General features: G+C 42.0%; 3 protein-coding genes across 3 annotated transcripts; 2 read left to right on the plus strand and 1 right to left on the minus strand.

The window, feature by feature from the left end:
- Positions 1-121: 121 nt before the first annotated feature.
- Positions 122-2,444, minus strand: morn2 (MORN repeat containing 2). Its single transcript, XM_062383210.1, has 5 exons — positions 2,180-2,444; positions 1,781-1,831; positions 1,603-1,709; positions 1,345-1,481; positions 122-800 (listed from the first exon to the last, which is right to left on the minus strand). The coding sequence occupies exons 1-5, from the start codon at positions 2,184-2,186 to the stop codon at positions 698-700; spliced, it is 405 nt and encodes a 134-aa protein (XP_062239194.1). The 5' UTR covers positions 2,187-2,444; the 3' UTR covers positions 122-697.
- A 1,567-nt stretch (positions 2,445-4,011) lies between these two features.
- Positions 4,012-14,029, plus strand: dhx57 (DEAH (Asp-Glu-Ala-Asp/His) box polypeptide 57). The gene is made up of 23 exons (XM_062382679.1): positions 4,012-4,214; positions 4,446-4,805; positions 4,954-5,157; positions 5,271-6,160; positions 6,269-6,453; positions 6,564-6,685; positions 6,964-7,159; positions 7,596-7,720; positions 7,861-7,994; positions 8,096-8,150; positions 8,278-8,486; positions 8,616-8,732; positions 8,816-8,912; positions 9,238-9,411; positions 9,526-9,726; positions 9,999-10,275; positions 10,364-10,459; positions 10,559-10,642; positions 10,853-10,990; positions 11,322-11,396; positions 11,487-11,621; positions 11,713-11,913; positions 12,313-14,029. Exons 1-23 carry the CDS (start codon positions 4,012-4,014, stop codon positions 12,454-12,456), a joined length of 4,422 nt encoding a protein of 1,473 aa, XP_062238663.1. The 3' UTR covers positions 12,457-14,029.
- A 176-nt stretch (positions 14,030-14,205) lies between these two features.
- Positions 14,206-14,812, plus strand: LOC133948723 (small lysine-rich protein 1). The gene is made up of 3 exons (XM_062382682.1): positions 14,206-14,266; positions 14,382-14,433; positions 14,558-14,812. Exons 2-3 carry the CDS (start codon positions 14,431-14,433, stop codon positions 14,810-14,812), a joined length of 258 nt encoding a protein of 85 aa, XP_062238666.1. The 5' UTR covers positions 14,206-14,266; positions 14,382-14,430.
- The last annotated feature ends 30 nt before the right edge of the window (positions 14,813-14,842 follow it).

The raw sequence follows: 14,842 nt of genomic DNA on the forward strand, positions 1-14,842 counted from the left end.
ATAATTATTTGTCAGCTGTGGGAGTTGTGCAGGGTGACAGCGAGTGGGAGAGCTAGGTTAGACACACACACACACACACAGTGAAGGTCACACTGACCACTCACTCACATCACACACTTCCTCGGGCCAATGTTCCAGCAGTTCGGGTACAGCTGCTGCGAATGGGGTTGTGAGCATATGCCCTCCTGTGATGTTAAACGGCGCTATGCTTGTCGTTCAGCCTCAGAGTCAAAATACAGTGTACAGTATAACAAGTGAAAGGTGATTCAAATGTTCAGGTTTTAATCACTAGTCAAAACTAAAGTGGGGTCGAAGCAACTAAACAAAAAGTTTCCAAAGAAATATCTTGACAGAAAATGTCCTGGATTTATTTGAGTCGTGCATTAAAAGTTAATTATGGTAAGAAAAAAATAACCCCTGAGTGATATTTCCTGCTCACACAAAAAGACACTCTGAGCAACACAACTAGTAGAGCAGGATACAGAGCTGAGAGCGTGACTCAGAGGAAGATACATGACTCACTGGTTGCATGGCTATTTAACAATGAATACACAGAAACACATGTGATCCTCAGTCAGTATTTAATTCACAAATCTGCAGATTATAATTCCTTAATGGAATAAATAATTTTCTGATTCACAATATAAAGTATTGTACAATGTTTTGTACACAGCAGAACAATAATGTTTGATCTGGCTTAAATATTGTGCTGCATCATCAGGCCCAGCGCTGCTTTGCCGTGAAACTCTCCCGTCCAAACCATGCCTTGTGTGTTAGTGAAAGCTCCTTCTCCTTCCATCCTAGAAACACACATCAGTTCAATCATCCGTAAGATACTAAGACATCGATAAGAAAAAGAAAAAATGGAAACAGTTTGGAGGAAAATGTTTTATTTGACTTAAAAAAAAATCAAAACCAGAAACATGGCTGGTGCTGTCTTAAAATAATGTCCTGTCTCTGAACCATATTAGGGGGATAACAGTGGGGAAGTATACAAGGGCTGCATCTAATGATTACTGATGTTATCAATTAATCAACTGATTACTTTTCTCGATCAATATGGAGAAACGCTTATCCCATGTTCGTGCAACAGTGCAAAACCCAAACGTTCTGATTTACTTACTTAACGCATAAGACAAAGAAAAAAGCTAATCAACACAGGCAGCACAAAATAACATTGCAAAATTGATAAGTAAAACATATTATTTATCGGCCTTTGACTGTTAATTGACTGATATGGAACAGGAGCCTTCCAGCTGCTTTTGTATTATGACCCTCATATACAGTATATTAATGTGAAAACTCTAAAAAACACAATGGTTGTCTAAACTGACTTCTTTTTACCTGTTCTCGAGAAATTGACCTTTGTAATTGGAGCCATCTTGGAAGGTATATGTTCCCATGCCGTGGAACATGTTGTCTTTGAATTCTCCTTCGTACATGACTCCAGAGGGATACTGCAGGGTCCCTTTGCCATTCATCTGTGGAGTATGTGGGGAGAAGGACAGAGGACGAACGTGACTAACCCCAGAAAAAACACAAGCGTCCAGGCTTGAGTCACAGATGCCCGTGGGCCATTGAGACATGTAGTTGTTGCATTACCTTGTCCTCTAGCCACTCTCCGGTGTATATGATCAAATTTGCTGTTGTCTGTTTACCAACACCAGTTCTCACCATTACTCCAGAGGCCGACTTTAAGGACTCTCCTTCTGTGGGAGGAGGAGAAGTTCAAAACAGACCCCTGCAATGTAACTGTCTAGCTTTAACATCACATACTCACCATATCTGTCTCCATTTGGAAAGATGAGGGAAACCTTGATCACTTCTTCCCCTGCAAACAAACACACACATATTTACTTTAACTGTCAGATATTCTATTTCTATGTTTGAAACTTGGATAATTCTCATGATTTAAAGGATCACTTTCCTTCTTTTTCTGAAAATGAAAATAAATGAAATTAGGCATGTGTGTGCGTCTTGTTTTCTGGTACAAACACTGAGGTTATGGAAAAGATGTGAATTGTAGTTAGGTTAAGAGTAAAGGTTTAAGTTAATGTCGGGTTAATAGTGTAGGTTTAGGTCAATGTTGGGTTAGGGTAAGGCAAGTAGAGGGTAACCTTGATGTTACAGTAGGAAATCATTGTAAGTCAATACAATGTGTGTATGTGTGTGACCCTACCAGACATCAGTGGTTCTTTCTCTCAGCTGGCAGCTCTCTCTCTCTCTCTCTTGATCAGCACCGACAGGAAGGGCGGTGGTAATTTCTGTCAAAGGACCAATTGCAAAGTTGTGGAATAAAATGAATTGCTTAGTTTACTAAATTACCCTCAAATGACATTAATATAATAAGCGAGAAAGAACTCGTCTGTCTGTGTTGCTGCTGCTCGACACAAACTGCTGTTACCATGGTGACGGGTTTGCCAGGGTTACAGAAAAGTCATTTTTTTAAATAGTGTCACTTAAATCAACAAATTTTAGTTTAGTACAACAACAACCAGATTTTTTCTTAATTCATATTTAAAAAAAAAAGGGTTTAATATATCCTCGCTCCCACTGCCACCGGAAGTGAAACTTTAAACTCCAAGTTTGGACCAATCAGAGAGCTGCAGGCTGACGGTGATTCAACAGCTGATCACAGGTCTGTCTCCACCAGTTGTGACATTTTTATTAATGTTACTCTTTCAACTGGACTGAGGCTGTACCTCTCAGCTATCTTATCAGAGTAAATACAACTGTAAATGGTTTATATGCAACTGGAAAGTAACATTTTGTGCGTCTCTCTTTGCTGTCTTCTAACACAAAAACACAGAATCCTTTATTCAGCCTAGCGAGAATAAATATATATGGAAAGTGTGCTTGGTCCTACCCTTACTAAAACCGTTGTTCCTTTGTGGTATTTCTATCAACTGTGGTACAGTTGTAGTCAATATATTGATACAGAGCAGTTGCATCTCTGTACATCATTGCTTGCATGTAGTTATCACCATCTTATGTAGAATACAAGGAAAAGATAAACATAAAAATGTCTCCTTTTTTTGAACAGCCTTTGAAGCAACACTGTTATCAGAGGCATGGGAGTTTCTGTTGACTGCTGTTACCATGGTAACGGGTTTGACAGGGTTTTAGGAAAGTACTTTTTTTAAACAGCGTCATATTTGTAACTCAACGCATGTCAAGTTTAGTTTAGTAAAGCAACATCCAGATTTTCTTTTAATTCACATAATCAAGAAAGATTTTAATACATCCTCGCTATCACGGACACCGGAAGTGAACCTTTGAACTCCGAGTTTGGACCAATCAAAGGGCTGCCGGTGTTTCCACAGCTGATCACAGGTCTGTCTCCCCTTGTGCTGAACTTAGTTTTTTAAAGCGCTGTATCGGTCGTAATGCTTCTTAATCTATGATTATAGTGTTCTTAAGCATGTTACTCTTTGAACTGGACCTGTGAGGCCGTTCCTCTCAGCCGAGCTAACGCTAGCTTGTTAAGCCAAAAGTGATGAGGTGTGTAGCCTGCTAGCTAGCTAAAGCGTGATACTCGAAACTAACCAGACGATAGGTTTGATCCCCGAAAACGAGTTGTGCCCTTCTCTCGTGTAGTTTAAGTCAATAAAACCCACTGAGAGTTAGCCGAGGATGGAGTTACACGGTCATCGCTTCTCTGTGGGGTGCTCACGGGCTGCGTGCTCGGGTTGTGTTGTATAACAGTAGCCACCAGCGCTGCGTGTCAGCCACCAGCTCACTGCTCGTACTGGAGTCGCAGAGAGGAGAGAGCCACCTCACAGGCATGCACTGCGCTGGGTGATGTGCAGTAGCAGCTCAGCCCCGAAACTAGCAGCTCATCTAAACACACTTGCTGCCTCTCTTCTGAGATTGTTGGCTACTATGAGGGGACACTGATCTTTGGCTGACAATTTTCTTTGGTAGTAGTGTGTTTTAAGTAGCCCATTGTTTTAAGTCCATAACGTGTTGTTACCTGTGATCTAACTGCTGCATTCACGTTTTCACAGAGAAATGAGTGCGAGGAGAAGAGGCGGACAGCCAAACAGAGGAGGGGGCAAATTTAACAAGCCAAGAGGAGGTGCAAGAGGTCGTGGACGTGGTGGTGGTGGTGGTGGTGGTGGTGGAGGTGCTGGTAGGAAAGGTGGAGCAGAGCGATGGGACGATGACGACGATGGTGATTTTAGCCTTGATTTTGGACCTTCTCATTCCAGCAGGTATGAATGGATTTTGGAAGAAATCATGTATATCATATTCATATCAGATTCTAAATGATCACATTCTTGTGTTTGTTTTGTTACTATTTGTGTTTACTTTAGTTGTTTTTATTTGTTTTGTCTTCTGTTGCAAAATAGCAAATCATTCATGAATCAGATCAAATAATTATCTTGTTGTCCTCATTTCATCCTCTCCCCTTCATCTCTCTGTTTATTTGGCTCTATCTCCAGACCTCAGAAACAACGAGGCGCTGGCAGCCGTGCTGGTGGAAGCCGTGCTGGGGGCAGGGTAGGAGGCAGGGATGGAGGCAGGGGTGGAGGCAAGGATGGAGGCAAGGATGGAGGCAGAGGAAGGGGAGGGAGGGGACGAAAGGATCTAAACGGCAGAAGCGATGGGAAAAGTACTGGCTTTCCTAAAACTCTCCCGAGCTCCCTGGCGAGAACCAGGATGAGCCCAAAACCAGTGGATAGCAGCAGGTTGGAGTTGAGCTCCATGCCCATGCAAAAGATTTTCATGACCAATGAGAACCAAGAACAGCTCAAGGAGCTGCTGCGGGACCTGCAGGCACAAGACTCTTATGACCCCTATGAGTAAGTACACTGTAGTTACTGTGCATGGAATAGGCAAGATTAAGTTAACTGTTAATTTTCAACAGATTAACATGATTTTACAGTTAGAAAGGAGCTTTTACGGGTGACTATAAGTCCACATGGTTTAACACCATCCTCTCTTCCTCAGTGAAGAAGATTCCGATTATTCGGGGGAAGAAGCTGATGAGGAGGAATATGATGAGTTGGATCACCGTGATGAAGGCCAGTTTTGGAACACTAATGATGAGCCTGTGGAGAGAGCAGAGAGTCCATCGTATGACATAGAGTCTGATGATGAACGGCCTCCCCCTGAACCTATGATCTCTTTATTTGCCATTGGCAAACTCTGCAGGTAATGTTCAGACCTGTGTTTTCTCTTTTTGCAGATTTTGGATGTTTGAAGCTTTTACAATCATCCTGCTTTTGTGAAATTCATCTGTAGTTTCTCCCATTTCCTCTCTGCAGGTTTGGGTTTGACAGGGAGCGCAGTAAGCTGGCTCTCGAATCATGTGGGGGGGATTTTGGGGCCACCTTGGAACAGCTCCTCCACCAGGTCTTCAGTGAGCGCTACGGCCAGAAAGCAGTGTCCCCTGACAACCTCAAGGGAGTGCCTATGGATGAATGTTTCAGCCAGAGGCAGGAGGAAGCTCTGGTTCTCACTGCAATTTTCGGTGACCGCTTCAGTGAGCGCATTTGTAACGCAGTATGGGTAGTGAGCCTGGACCTCTCATTCCTCCCAGTCAACAATGGCAAGAAGCGGGAGGGTCAAGGTGGTGGAAGACCTGTTCACATCCGTGACGTCTGCAGATTCTTCCTGAAAGGGCAAGGCTGCCGCTTTGGAAATAAATGCAAGTTCAAACACCAACTTCCTGACAAAGGGAGGTCTGGTTCCCCAGACCCAACGGGCCCAAGTCAGCCTGGATTCAGCAGCTATTCTCCTCCCGAGTATGAACTGGAAATCCGTTTCCCGAAAGGAAATCGGTACCCATTTCAGGCACCGATAGTCGCCTTCAGCACCAACAATGAATCTATTGGAGCCCCGGGGAGGCTCAGCGTGACCGAGAGATTATTTGAAGAGGCACTCTCTTCAGCAAAGAGCAGCGAGCCTGTTGTTTACAATCTGACTACCTTGTGTGAAGATGAAGCCATGATGATGGAGCTGCTGGCTGTCAGTCACCACAAATACAGCACGCCTCCGCCTGTTTTGTCAGTTCCTCCCCCCTCTCTCGCCATAGCTAAGAGTAAGAGTGTGAGGAGCAGTACAGCAGAGGAAAGCCGGAGTAGTAGTACCAGTAGTAATAATCACTCTCACAGCAGAAGGAGTGCTCCATCCAACAACCAAAGACCATTAGATAGTGAGTCAAACAGTTGATTTACTAAATTTAGAGTCTGTTTTCATTTAATATAGCTGATAATTGTGTGTATTTGCTTCTGTATTTAATCATTCACCTCCTTTGTTTCAGTGAAAGAGACAGTGGAGGTAGAGGAGCTGGACGAGAGAGATGAAGATGAAGAAAACGAGGCTGTTCCTGTTGTTACAGAGAGTTACATCAATCTGAGGAAGAAGATGGTGACTAAGCACAACCCAAGGTTAGACAACGTACTGCAGGAAAACAGCAAGCTGTGTCGAGAGTTCAAAATGAAAAAGGTAAAAAATAACTGCTTTGATTGGTTTATATATTCTTACTTTACATAATTTTCCAACTCTATCAATCTATTATAATGATTTGCTGTTCTCTCCTGCTTCTCTTCACCCAGTCATCCAGGCGCTTCAGGTCCATGCTGGAGCAGAGGAGGAGCCTGCCGGCTTGGCAAGAAAAAGAGAACATCCTCGACATTTTGGACCGGTGTCAGGTGCTGGTGGTCAGCGGGATGACAGGGTGGGTCACACAGAGAGACAACTATTTGCATTCACAAAGATTCGTATAGACGAAGTGCTATGCATGCAATCTGTATTTGGATTCATTGAAGGAAAGATAAAACTGAATTGAAGCCCAGAATTGCTGCTGCTCAGTAGCATCCTACATCATTAGATCAATTGGATATAAAAACTAATCCTGAACATTTATTTAAAGTAACAGACTAAACATGCCCAATCTTTCTATTCCACACTCTGTATGATTCTATTGAGTTTTATTTTCTCTATACCTCTCTGCAGGTGTGGTAAGACCACCCAGATCCCTCAGTTTATTCTGGATGCCTCATTAAGTGGTCCAGCTGGTCAGGTGGCCAACATCATCTGTACCCAACCACGCCGTATTTCTGCCATCTCTGTGGCCCAGAGAGTGGCACAGGAGCGAGCAGAGAAACTGGGCAACTCCGTGGGATATCAGATCCGTCTGGAGAGCGTCAGGGTATGAACCTATTCTGCATATACATCAAGTTAATAATATTATTAAGATGGAATCAACAAATCAATTTCTGTAATGTTGTGAACATGTAATTTTGAAATCACCAACAGAACGTCAGTAAAAAACAAGAGGGTCGTTCGTTGTCAAATCATCACACTTTTGGGATGCACATAAAAGATTGTAATGCTGTCACAACCTATGGAATCAAATTGAACCTGTCACGGATCTAATTAAGGGCGATATGGGCTAATGGAGTTTGAACTTTGGTTAAATCGCCTTTAATATAGCTAACAGAGTGAATTATTTTAAAGCTCTTTTTTAGTTTCAAATTTATCTTAAAGGTATATTGAGTGGCTAAAAAATGTAAAGTGAATTGCAAAAACCCATATATTTTAGAATTGGTCACCAAAGGTACAAAAGGTACTGCATTTCTTTTCAGACGTCTGCAACGAGACTCCTGTACTGCACTACAGGCGTGTTACTGAGGAGACTCGAGGGAGAGGCCGACCTCAAAGGCATCACGCACGTCATTGTGGATGAGGTACATGAGCGCACGGAGGAGAGGTGAGACTGTGCAGATCATTCATCTCTGCATTATGCATGTTTGGATCTTACTTCACATCTTTGGAAATGTATTCAATCCCTTCTTAAAATACATTTATTCACACACTTTTCAATGTCTGTTTTTCTTTCTTTTTTATCAGTGACTTCCTGCTGTTGGTGCTCAAAGACCTGATTGTTCAGAGACAAGACTTGAAGATCATTCTCATGAGTGCCACACTTAATGCCAACCTCTTTTCTGAATACTTTTACGGCTGTCCCTCTATCCATATACCAGGTAATACATGCAGTGTCTATTGTACAACATAATCGGAATCATATTCCTCTCGCATGTCTTTTGCGGCTTTCCCCCCTAAATGAACATGTATCTCGTTCCAGGGCGAACTTTTCCTGTCGACCAGTTTTATCTGGAGGATGCCTTGACTAAAACTGGGTAAATAAATTCTCCTACATTTCAGTAAATTCAACTTATAATCGTTTTAGAAAAACTATAAGCACGTAATGAATTATCTAGGACTTGTTCTGTCTCTGATACACTTTACTTTGCTTTATTTTCATAGTTATGTCATTGAGGATGGCAGCCCTTACATGCGCTCAGGGAAACAAAATATGTCTGGTGGACGAACGAGCAAAGTAGAGCCGAGGAACATGGTGGATGACTTGGGTGACGACATGTGGAACTTCATGTCCTTCAGTAAGAAGGACACTGTCAAAGACTCGATCCCAGACCAGCAACTCAGCCTGCAGGACCTTACGGTCAGATACAGAGGTGAGTTGAGAACAAACGTCATAAATATAATTTATCTTGTCTCAAACTGCACATCTGGGTCATATTCACATAAACTGCTAGTGCACATCCATGCTTTAGCATCCCATTTTGTTTTCGTGATTAATTCAGATACTAAGAAGTCTGTGCTGAAGACGATGTCTGCGATGGACCTGGACAAGATCAACATGGACCTAGTGGAGAGTCTGCTGGAGTGGATTGTAGATGGAAAACACAACTATCCTCCAGGTAAGAACAAAAAACATACTGAATATTTAGTATACTTGTCGCTTTGAACCCTGTGTTTAGTTTAGTTGTGTTTCTGTCTCCAGGTGCAGTGCTTGTGTTCTTGCCAGGCCTGGCTGAGATCAAGACGCTCTATGAACAGCTCCAGTCCAACAGAATGTTCAACAACAGGGGAACAAGCAGGTCTGTGTCAAGATGAGTGTGTGAGAGTGTTTGCAGTAACGTTTGTTTTATTGTTCATTATTTACAGAGAGATATATCACATCCAAATTCAAGTATTCTAGACTTAATCTACTTTGATCTTTTATTTCCTGATCACAAAAAATGACATTGGACTTTCCTTCATATTTAAACTGAGAAATATCAGATGTCAGCAATCTATTTTGGTGAAATAATTTGTTCAGAATTATTTAGAGTCATTTCCAAAGTGAAGTAAAGTGTGAAATTGATATTTAACTAAGTACTAGTCAAATTATAATGTATGTGTGTGTGTGTGTCTTCCCATCAGGTGTGTGGTGTACCCACTCCACTCAACCTTGTCCAACGAGGAGCAGGAGCGAGTTTTCAGTCGGCCACCTGAAGGCACCACAAAGATTATCATCTCCACCAACATCGCAGAGACCTCTGTCACCATTGACGACGTGGTTTATGTTATCGACTCTGGCAAGATGAAGGAGAAAAGGTGATCTAATGTTTCACCTAAATTTTTACACTTAATAACAGTGTATTTTTGTAAAATACACTGACAATAATGGTTTTACATTATATTTTATTCCGATTTTGGTTGGATTTTCAGGTATGATGCATCGAAAAGCATGGAGAGCCTGGAGGACTCATGGGTTTCACGGGCCAACGCACTGCAGAGGAAGGGTCGAGCGGGTCGCGTGGCTTCAGGAGTCTGCTTCCACCTCTTCACCAGTCACTGCTTCCAACACCAGCTGTCGGAGCAGCAGCTGCCGGAGATCCAGAGAGTGCCTCTGGAGCAGCTCTCCCTCAGGTAGCTCCATCTGTTTGCTCTTTGCACACAATGTTAACCTGCTTTGTCGTCTCTTTAGATACATATAATAGAGGTTTATATACAATAGGGTATCAGGATTCATGATTTATGAAAATCTCACCTGAGAACATTGCTGGGACATATTGGTATTTGTCTAATCTGCCTGCTTCATGAGGCATTTTCTTCTGCTAGGCCTTACCTGAGGTTTTGTCCAGAACATGCAAAAGCAGCTGTTACCCATGCTAATATTTACTACCCTCTCTCTACGACAGGATCAAAATCCTGGACGTGTTTGCTGAACAGAATTTGGAGTCGGTCTTCACTCGGCTCATCGAACCCCCGGAGATGGGAAGCTTGGAAGCAGCCAGGCAGCGCCTGCAGGACCTGGGAGCTTTAACTGCAGACGAGATGCTGACCCCGCTGGGCTACCACCTGGCCTGCCTTCCCGTTGACGTGCGGATCGGCAAACTGATTCTATTTGGCGCCATCTTCCGCTGCCTTGACCCGGCGCTCACCATCGCTGCCAGCCTGGCCTTCAAATCTCCTTTTGTGAGGAAACTAAACATCATGATTATTATTGACCTGAACATTTTTATGCTATAGAAATAGCCTCTTTATTTTGTCCTCTCTCTTCCAGATGTCTCCATGGGATAAGCGAGACGAAGCCAATGAGAGGAAATTGGCCTTTGCGGTGAACAACAGCGACCATCTTGCTTTGTTACAAGCATATAAGGTACCGACAAGGATTATTTAAAAATTAGCACATTATTGATATGTTAAAATATTGGATGTAGCATGTATTTCGATGTAACGGATTCTCCCTCTGTTGCAGGGATGGTGCTCTGCTGCAAAAATCAGTAAAGGGGCCGGCTTTGCTTACTGCAGGGAAAACTTCCTGTCATGGCGAGGCTTACAGGTCAGACTGTGTGTGCTTTCTGAGGCTCACTTCTCTTCTAAAGTAGTGTAATGCTGGCTGGGCTCTAGAGAACTGTTTATTTTTACTGGATTTACCCCAAATGCTGACATTATTAAATGCTAAACCTCCCTTTATCTGGAAACTTAAGTTTTAGTAGATGTTTATCTTGCACTTGAGTTTAATTGTGGTTGAAAATGTTTCTGTGTGCAGGAGATGGCCAGTCTGAAGAGGCAGTTTGCTGAGCTGCTGTCTGACATCGGCTTCATCAAGGAGGGACTGAGGGCCAGGTTTATAGAGCGCATGTCCTCTAATGGCTCTGATGGTGTTCTAGAGGCCACTGGCCATGAGGTAACACACACACATACTTTGTCTTAAGATAAGTGTTCAAATGTAAAGTATTTGTTAAGATAAAAAATTATACGATTTATTTTTGTCTGCTACATCACCTCCTTACCTCTTCAGATTTCTGAAAGATCCACTTTTCATCCACTTAATCTTGAGTCTTTGTTGCCAGGTTGTGAGTAGGGATTTGTTGTGTTGTGTTGTTACTTGCTAAATACCATAAATAGAATGTGTAGAAAAGGTAGCTGTCAAATGCACAGATCATTTTTTACTCATTCTTGCCGTCGTGTTGACAAAAAATAGAAGATTCATAATGCTGCATGTTGTCCCTCTCCAGGCAAACCTGAACTCAGATAACATTGGCCTGATGTCTGCCATGCTGTGTGCTGCCCTCTATCCCAACGTGGTCCAGGTGGATTTTCATTATCATTGTTAATTTAATGGAAAACCTAAATCCAGTAATATACCCTACTTACCTTCACGTTCCTGTGTTATGATTCAGGTACGAGCTCCTCAGGGAAACTTCAAGATGACCAGCAAAGGAGCGATGAAGATGCAGCCTAAAGCCAACGAGCTTCGCTACATGACCAAAGACGACGGATGCGTCCACATGCACCCCTCATCTGTCAACTACTTGGTGAGATAGAAAAGCAACTTTAGAGGATTATATTCAATAGATAAAAAAACTGAAATAATGACAAGCACCGTGACTCTTTTTGGTCTTCCAGGTTCGTCACTACAACAGCCCCTACCTGGTTTACCACGAGAAGGTGAAAACGAGCCGCATCTTCATCAGGGACTGCAGCATGGTGTCCGTTTACCCGCTGGTGCTGTTTGGAGGCGGTCAGATCAACATGGAGCTATTCAAGGGAGAGTACATCATCTCTCTGGACGACGGATGGATCCGATTTGCTGCCTCTTCTCAGCAGGTTAGGGATAAGAAAGAAAAAAAAAAAAAACAAGTTGATCACTGAGTTGGAATTTCCCTTGTCCGTGAAAGGACCATTCCGATTTTTTATTTTGTGATAATTGGGAAACACAGTGATCTATTTATGATAAGCAAAACAAAACTCAATGCTCAGTTTAGAAGCTGTTTGTAAACTTGTAATGATCTTTCAAGATTTTGGAGTTTTAAAGGGACTCCAAAGAAAACTAACGACAGCCACATATGTTAACAATTTAAAAGGTTATTTAGTATGAGCATAATTCTAATGAAAATAGCTTTATAAATTAGTCATAGTTTGTGTTAAGATAAATTATTGTTTATGCAACCCCAAATTTACAGATGACCGTGGCTCTGTAACATGTGTTGTGTTTGTCGTACTCAGGTGGCCGAGTTGGTGAAGGAGCTGCGCCTGGAGCTGGACCAGCTGCTCGAGGACAAGATCAGGAACCCAAACATGGACCTGTGCAACTGCCCCCGCGGCTCCGGCATCATCCGCATGATTGTCAACCTCATCACCACACAGTAGCTCTGCACTTCATTAAACCCTTTGTGTCACTATCAAGGGCTAAAAATGCATGAAGTTCCAATGTCTTTGTGTTCCAGCAGCTCTTCTACATAACACATCAGAATATGTGGAATCGGGCTAAACAACCTCAACACTGGTAAAACTAGAATTATCATCATGCCTCTGTCAATCTGTATATATATCAGTGTGTATACATAGGTTTTTCCTGACTCGAATTAGGTCACCGTGACCTTTGACCACTGAAATCGAATCAGTTCATCTTTGAGTCCAACTGGACAAACTTTGAAGAAGTTCATGAAAGGCAAACTTTAAAAATCATGTCAAAAGGCCAAATACATGTTTTATTAGGCCACTGGGACCTTGCCCTTGGACCCATCAAAATCCAATCGGTTCATCAGTTGGAACTCATGGACTGACGTACACCCGGAAATCATAGTGCCATTTTCTTTGTATTTTTTAGAGACAGATTATCTTGGCAGATTTAGTTCTGGATTGGAAGTCCTCTGCAGTAGTAGTGAGGCATTTTTCTTACTGTTACATCATTATGGATAAGCCGCGGCTGTGTTTCTGCACCATTGATGCTGGCCCTGCCGGAGGTAGGGTCTAATGTTACCTGCCCAATCAGATTGGTCAATTTTTCTTCTCGATACTCATTACTGAAAGTGAAAAGTACTTAAATAAATCTACTTAAGTAAAGTACAGATTCCTTATTTATACATACATCATATACATACATTCAATTAAATAAAGTTGAGCTTCAAGGGCAGGTTCACAATCAAGTCTGGTTTAAAATGAAATCACATGGAATCAGCTTTTCCTTGCTAACTTGTCAGGAAGAAATCCTCCTCATACATTTTCATTAAGTGATGAGGGACAAATTCACAGCCCTTCTGTGGACCCCCCCCCCCCCCCCCCCCCCACACACACACAAATAATCTGAAGTACCACTTAACTGCTAGGGTCGCAGTCACCACTTTATTTATCACCATCGAAAGGTATTTATTCACACCAAGGTGTCATTGTGATTCTTCACCAGAGGCTTTTTATGGCAAATTCTGCCTTGAAAGAAAAACATAACTCTGTGCAGGTGATCAACAAACCTCAAGCAGTGTTGTTGACGTTTGTTTTGATACCGATAGAAAAAGTAAAAGACAGTTGTTTTCCATACCAACTACTGTTTGTGCAGTAAATCGGCACATTGATTGTTGAATTCAATGTCAGACACAGGGTGTAAACTGCATTTTTATTGGAGGTTGTGTGTTTTGCTCACAACTGAGAACTTCTTAGGTCCATATTGGACTTATTCTTACAGTAGGTGCACACTTGTTGTGGATATTTATTACATATATGTGATGCATGACGGACAGATCAAGAGCTTCTGCATGAGTTTACATTTGCTGAATGTATTTAAATGCTTCAATAATGTCAGAACCACACTTTTATAATGTGAATGCAAGTATTTTTTTTTAAATCAGGAGATTTAGGTGGGAGCGACCAAAGAATCTGAAAACGTACCATCTTGACAAATGATTCTATCGACTGCTCTAAAAATAAACAATTAAAGATACTCAAAGACGCTTTTTGATTTATTTTATCTATAATTTCTAGTTAAGTTTAATGTTGTATTTGGAGACTCGCTTTGTGGTGGATGCAACGTAGGACTTTACAGGCATGTGGACGAGACCAACCCCCGTCATTCATGAGCGAGTCCACTCTGTCTCTATGACGACAAAATGTAAACAAATGGGTTGTCTCTGTCGGAGTTGAAGCCATTCAGTTGCCACTTAGAAAGGTGCCAAGTCCAGAGCTGGTAAGATACATGAATACAGTCTAAATTTGTTTGTTACTAAAGCATCTTGTTTGTCTTGACAATTACTTTTATGTGATTCTTATTATAGAATTCAAGTGTGTATTGTATTTTGCAGATGGGTAGAAAACCAACTCACACTCGAAGTAGCCTTGACGTTTTTCACCATGGTAAAGTATATTCAGGACTTTTTTATTCTCCTTTGAATTGTAATGGTTAATTGTGAACAATTCGATATGGTCTTTGTGAAGGATCAAAACTTATTGTGAGTAAATTTCTTATTTTTCTTCAAAGCCCACCAAATCCAGGAAATCGAGTTCTAGTCCTGCCAAGAAGACCGGCGGTCTAAAAACGCCTAAAAAGAGTTTGTCCAGTGCCAAGACCACCAAGACAGAGGGGGACATCTTCAGTCTAGCAGCCAGGGAGAACGTCTACTACATCTCCCACAATGCAGTGGACTGTCTGGCATTCAGAGGCTTTGGGTGGCCAAATGCGAAGAAAAAGAAGAAAGGGAAGAAGAAGGGAACAAAAAGGAAGAAGAAAAAGTAGATCATAATTTTGCATTAGATGGAGTTACAT

This window comes from Platichthys flesus, chromosome 23 (assembly GCF_949316205.1).
Source record: "Platichthys flesus chromosome 23, fPlaFle2.1, whole genome shotgun sequence".
NCBI classification, from domain to species: Eukaryota; Metazoa; Chordata; class Actinopteri; order Pleuronectiformes; family Pleuronectidae; genus Platichthys; species Platichthys flesus.

Coding starts and splice junctions, on each gene's coding strand:
- morn2 (XM_062383210.1), bottom strand. Junction 1,710..1,780: donor TCCAAATGGAGACAGATATG/GTGAGTATGTGA, acceptor CTCCTCCCACAG/AAGGAGAGTCCTTAAAGTCG. Junction 1,482..1,602: donor GAGAGTGGCTAGAGGACAAG/GTAATGCAACAA, acceptor CATACTCCACAG/ATGAATGGCAAAGGGACCCT.
- dhx57 (XM_062382679.1), top strand. CDS start 4,012: ATGAGTGCGAGGAGAAGAGGCGGACAGCCAAACAGAGGAGGGGGCAAA. Junction 7,160..7,595: donor TCCGTCTGGAGAGCGTCAGG/GTATGAACCTAT, acceptor ATTTCTTTTCAG/ACGTCTGCAACGAGACTCCT. Junction 8,733..8,815: donor AAAACACAACTATCCTCCAG/GTAAGAACAAAA, acceptor TTCTGTCTCCAG/GTGCAGTGCTTGTGTTCTTG.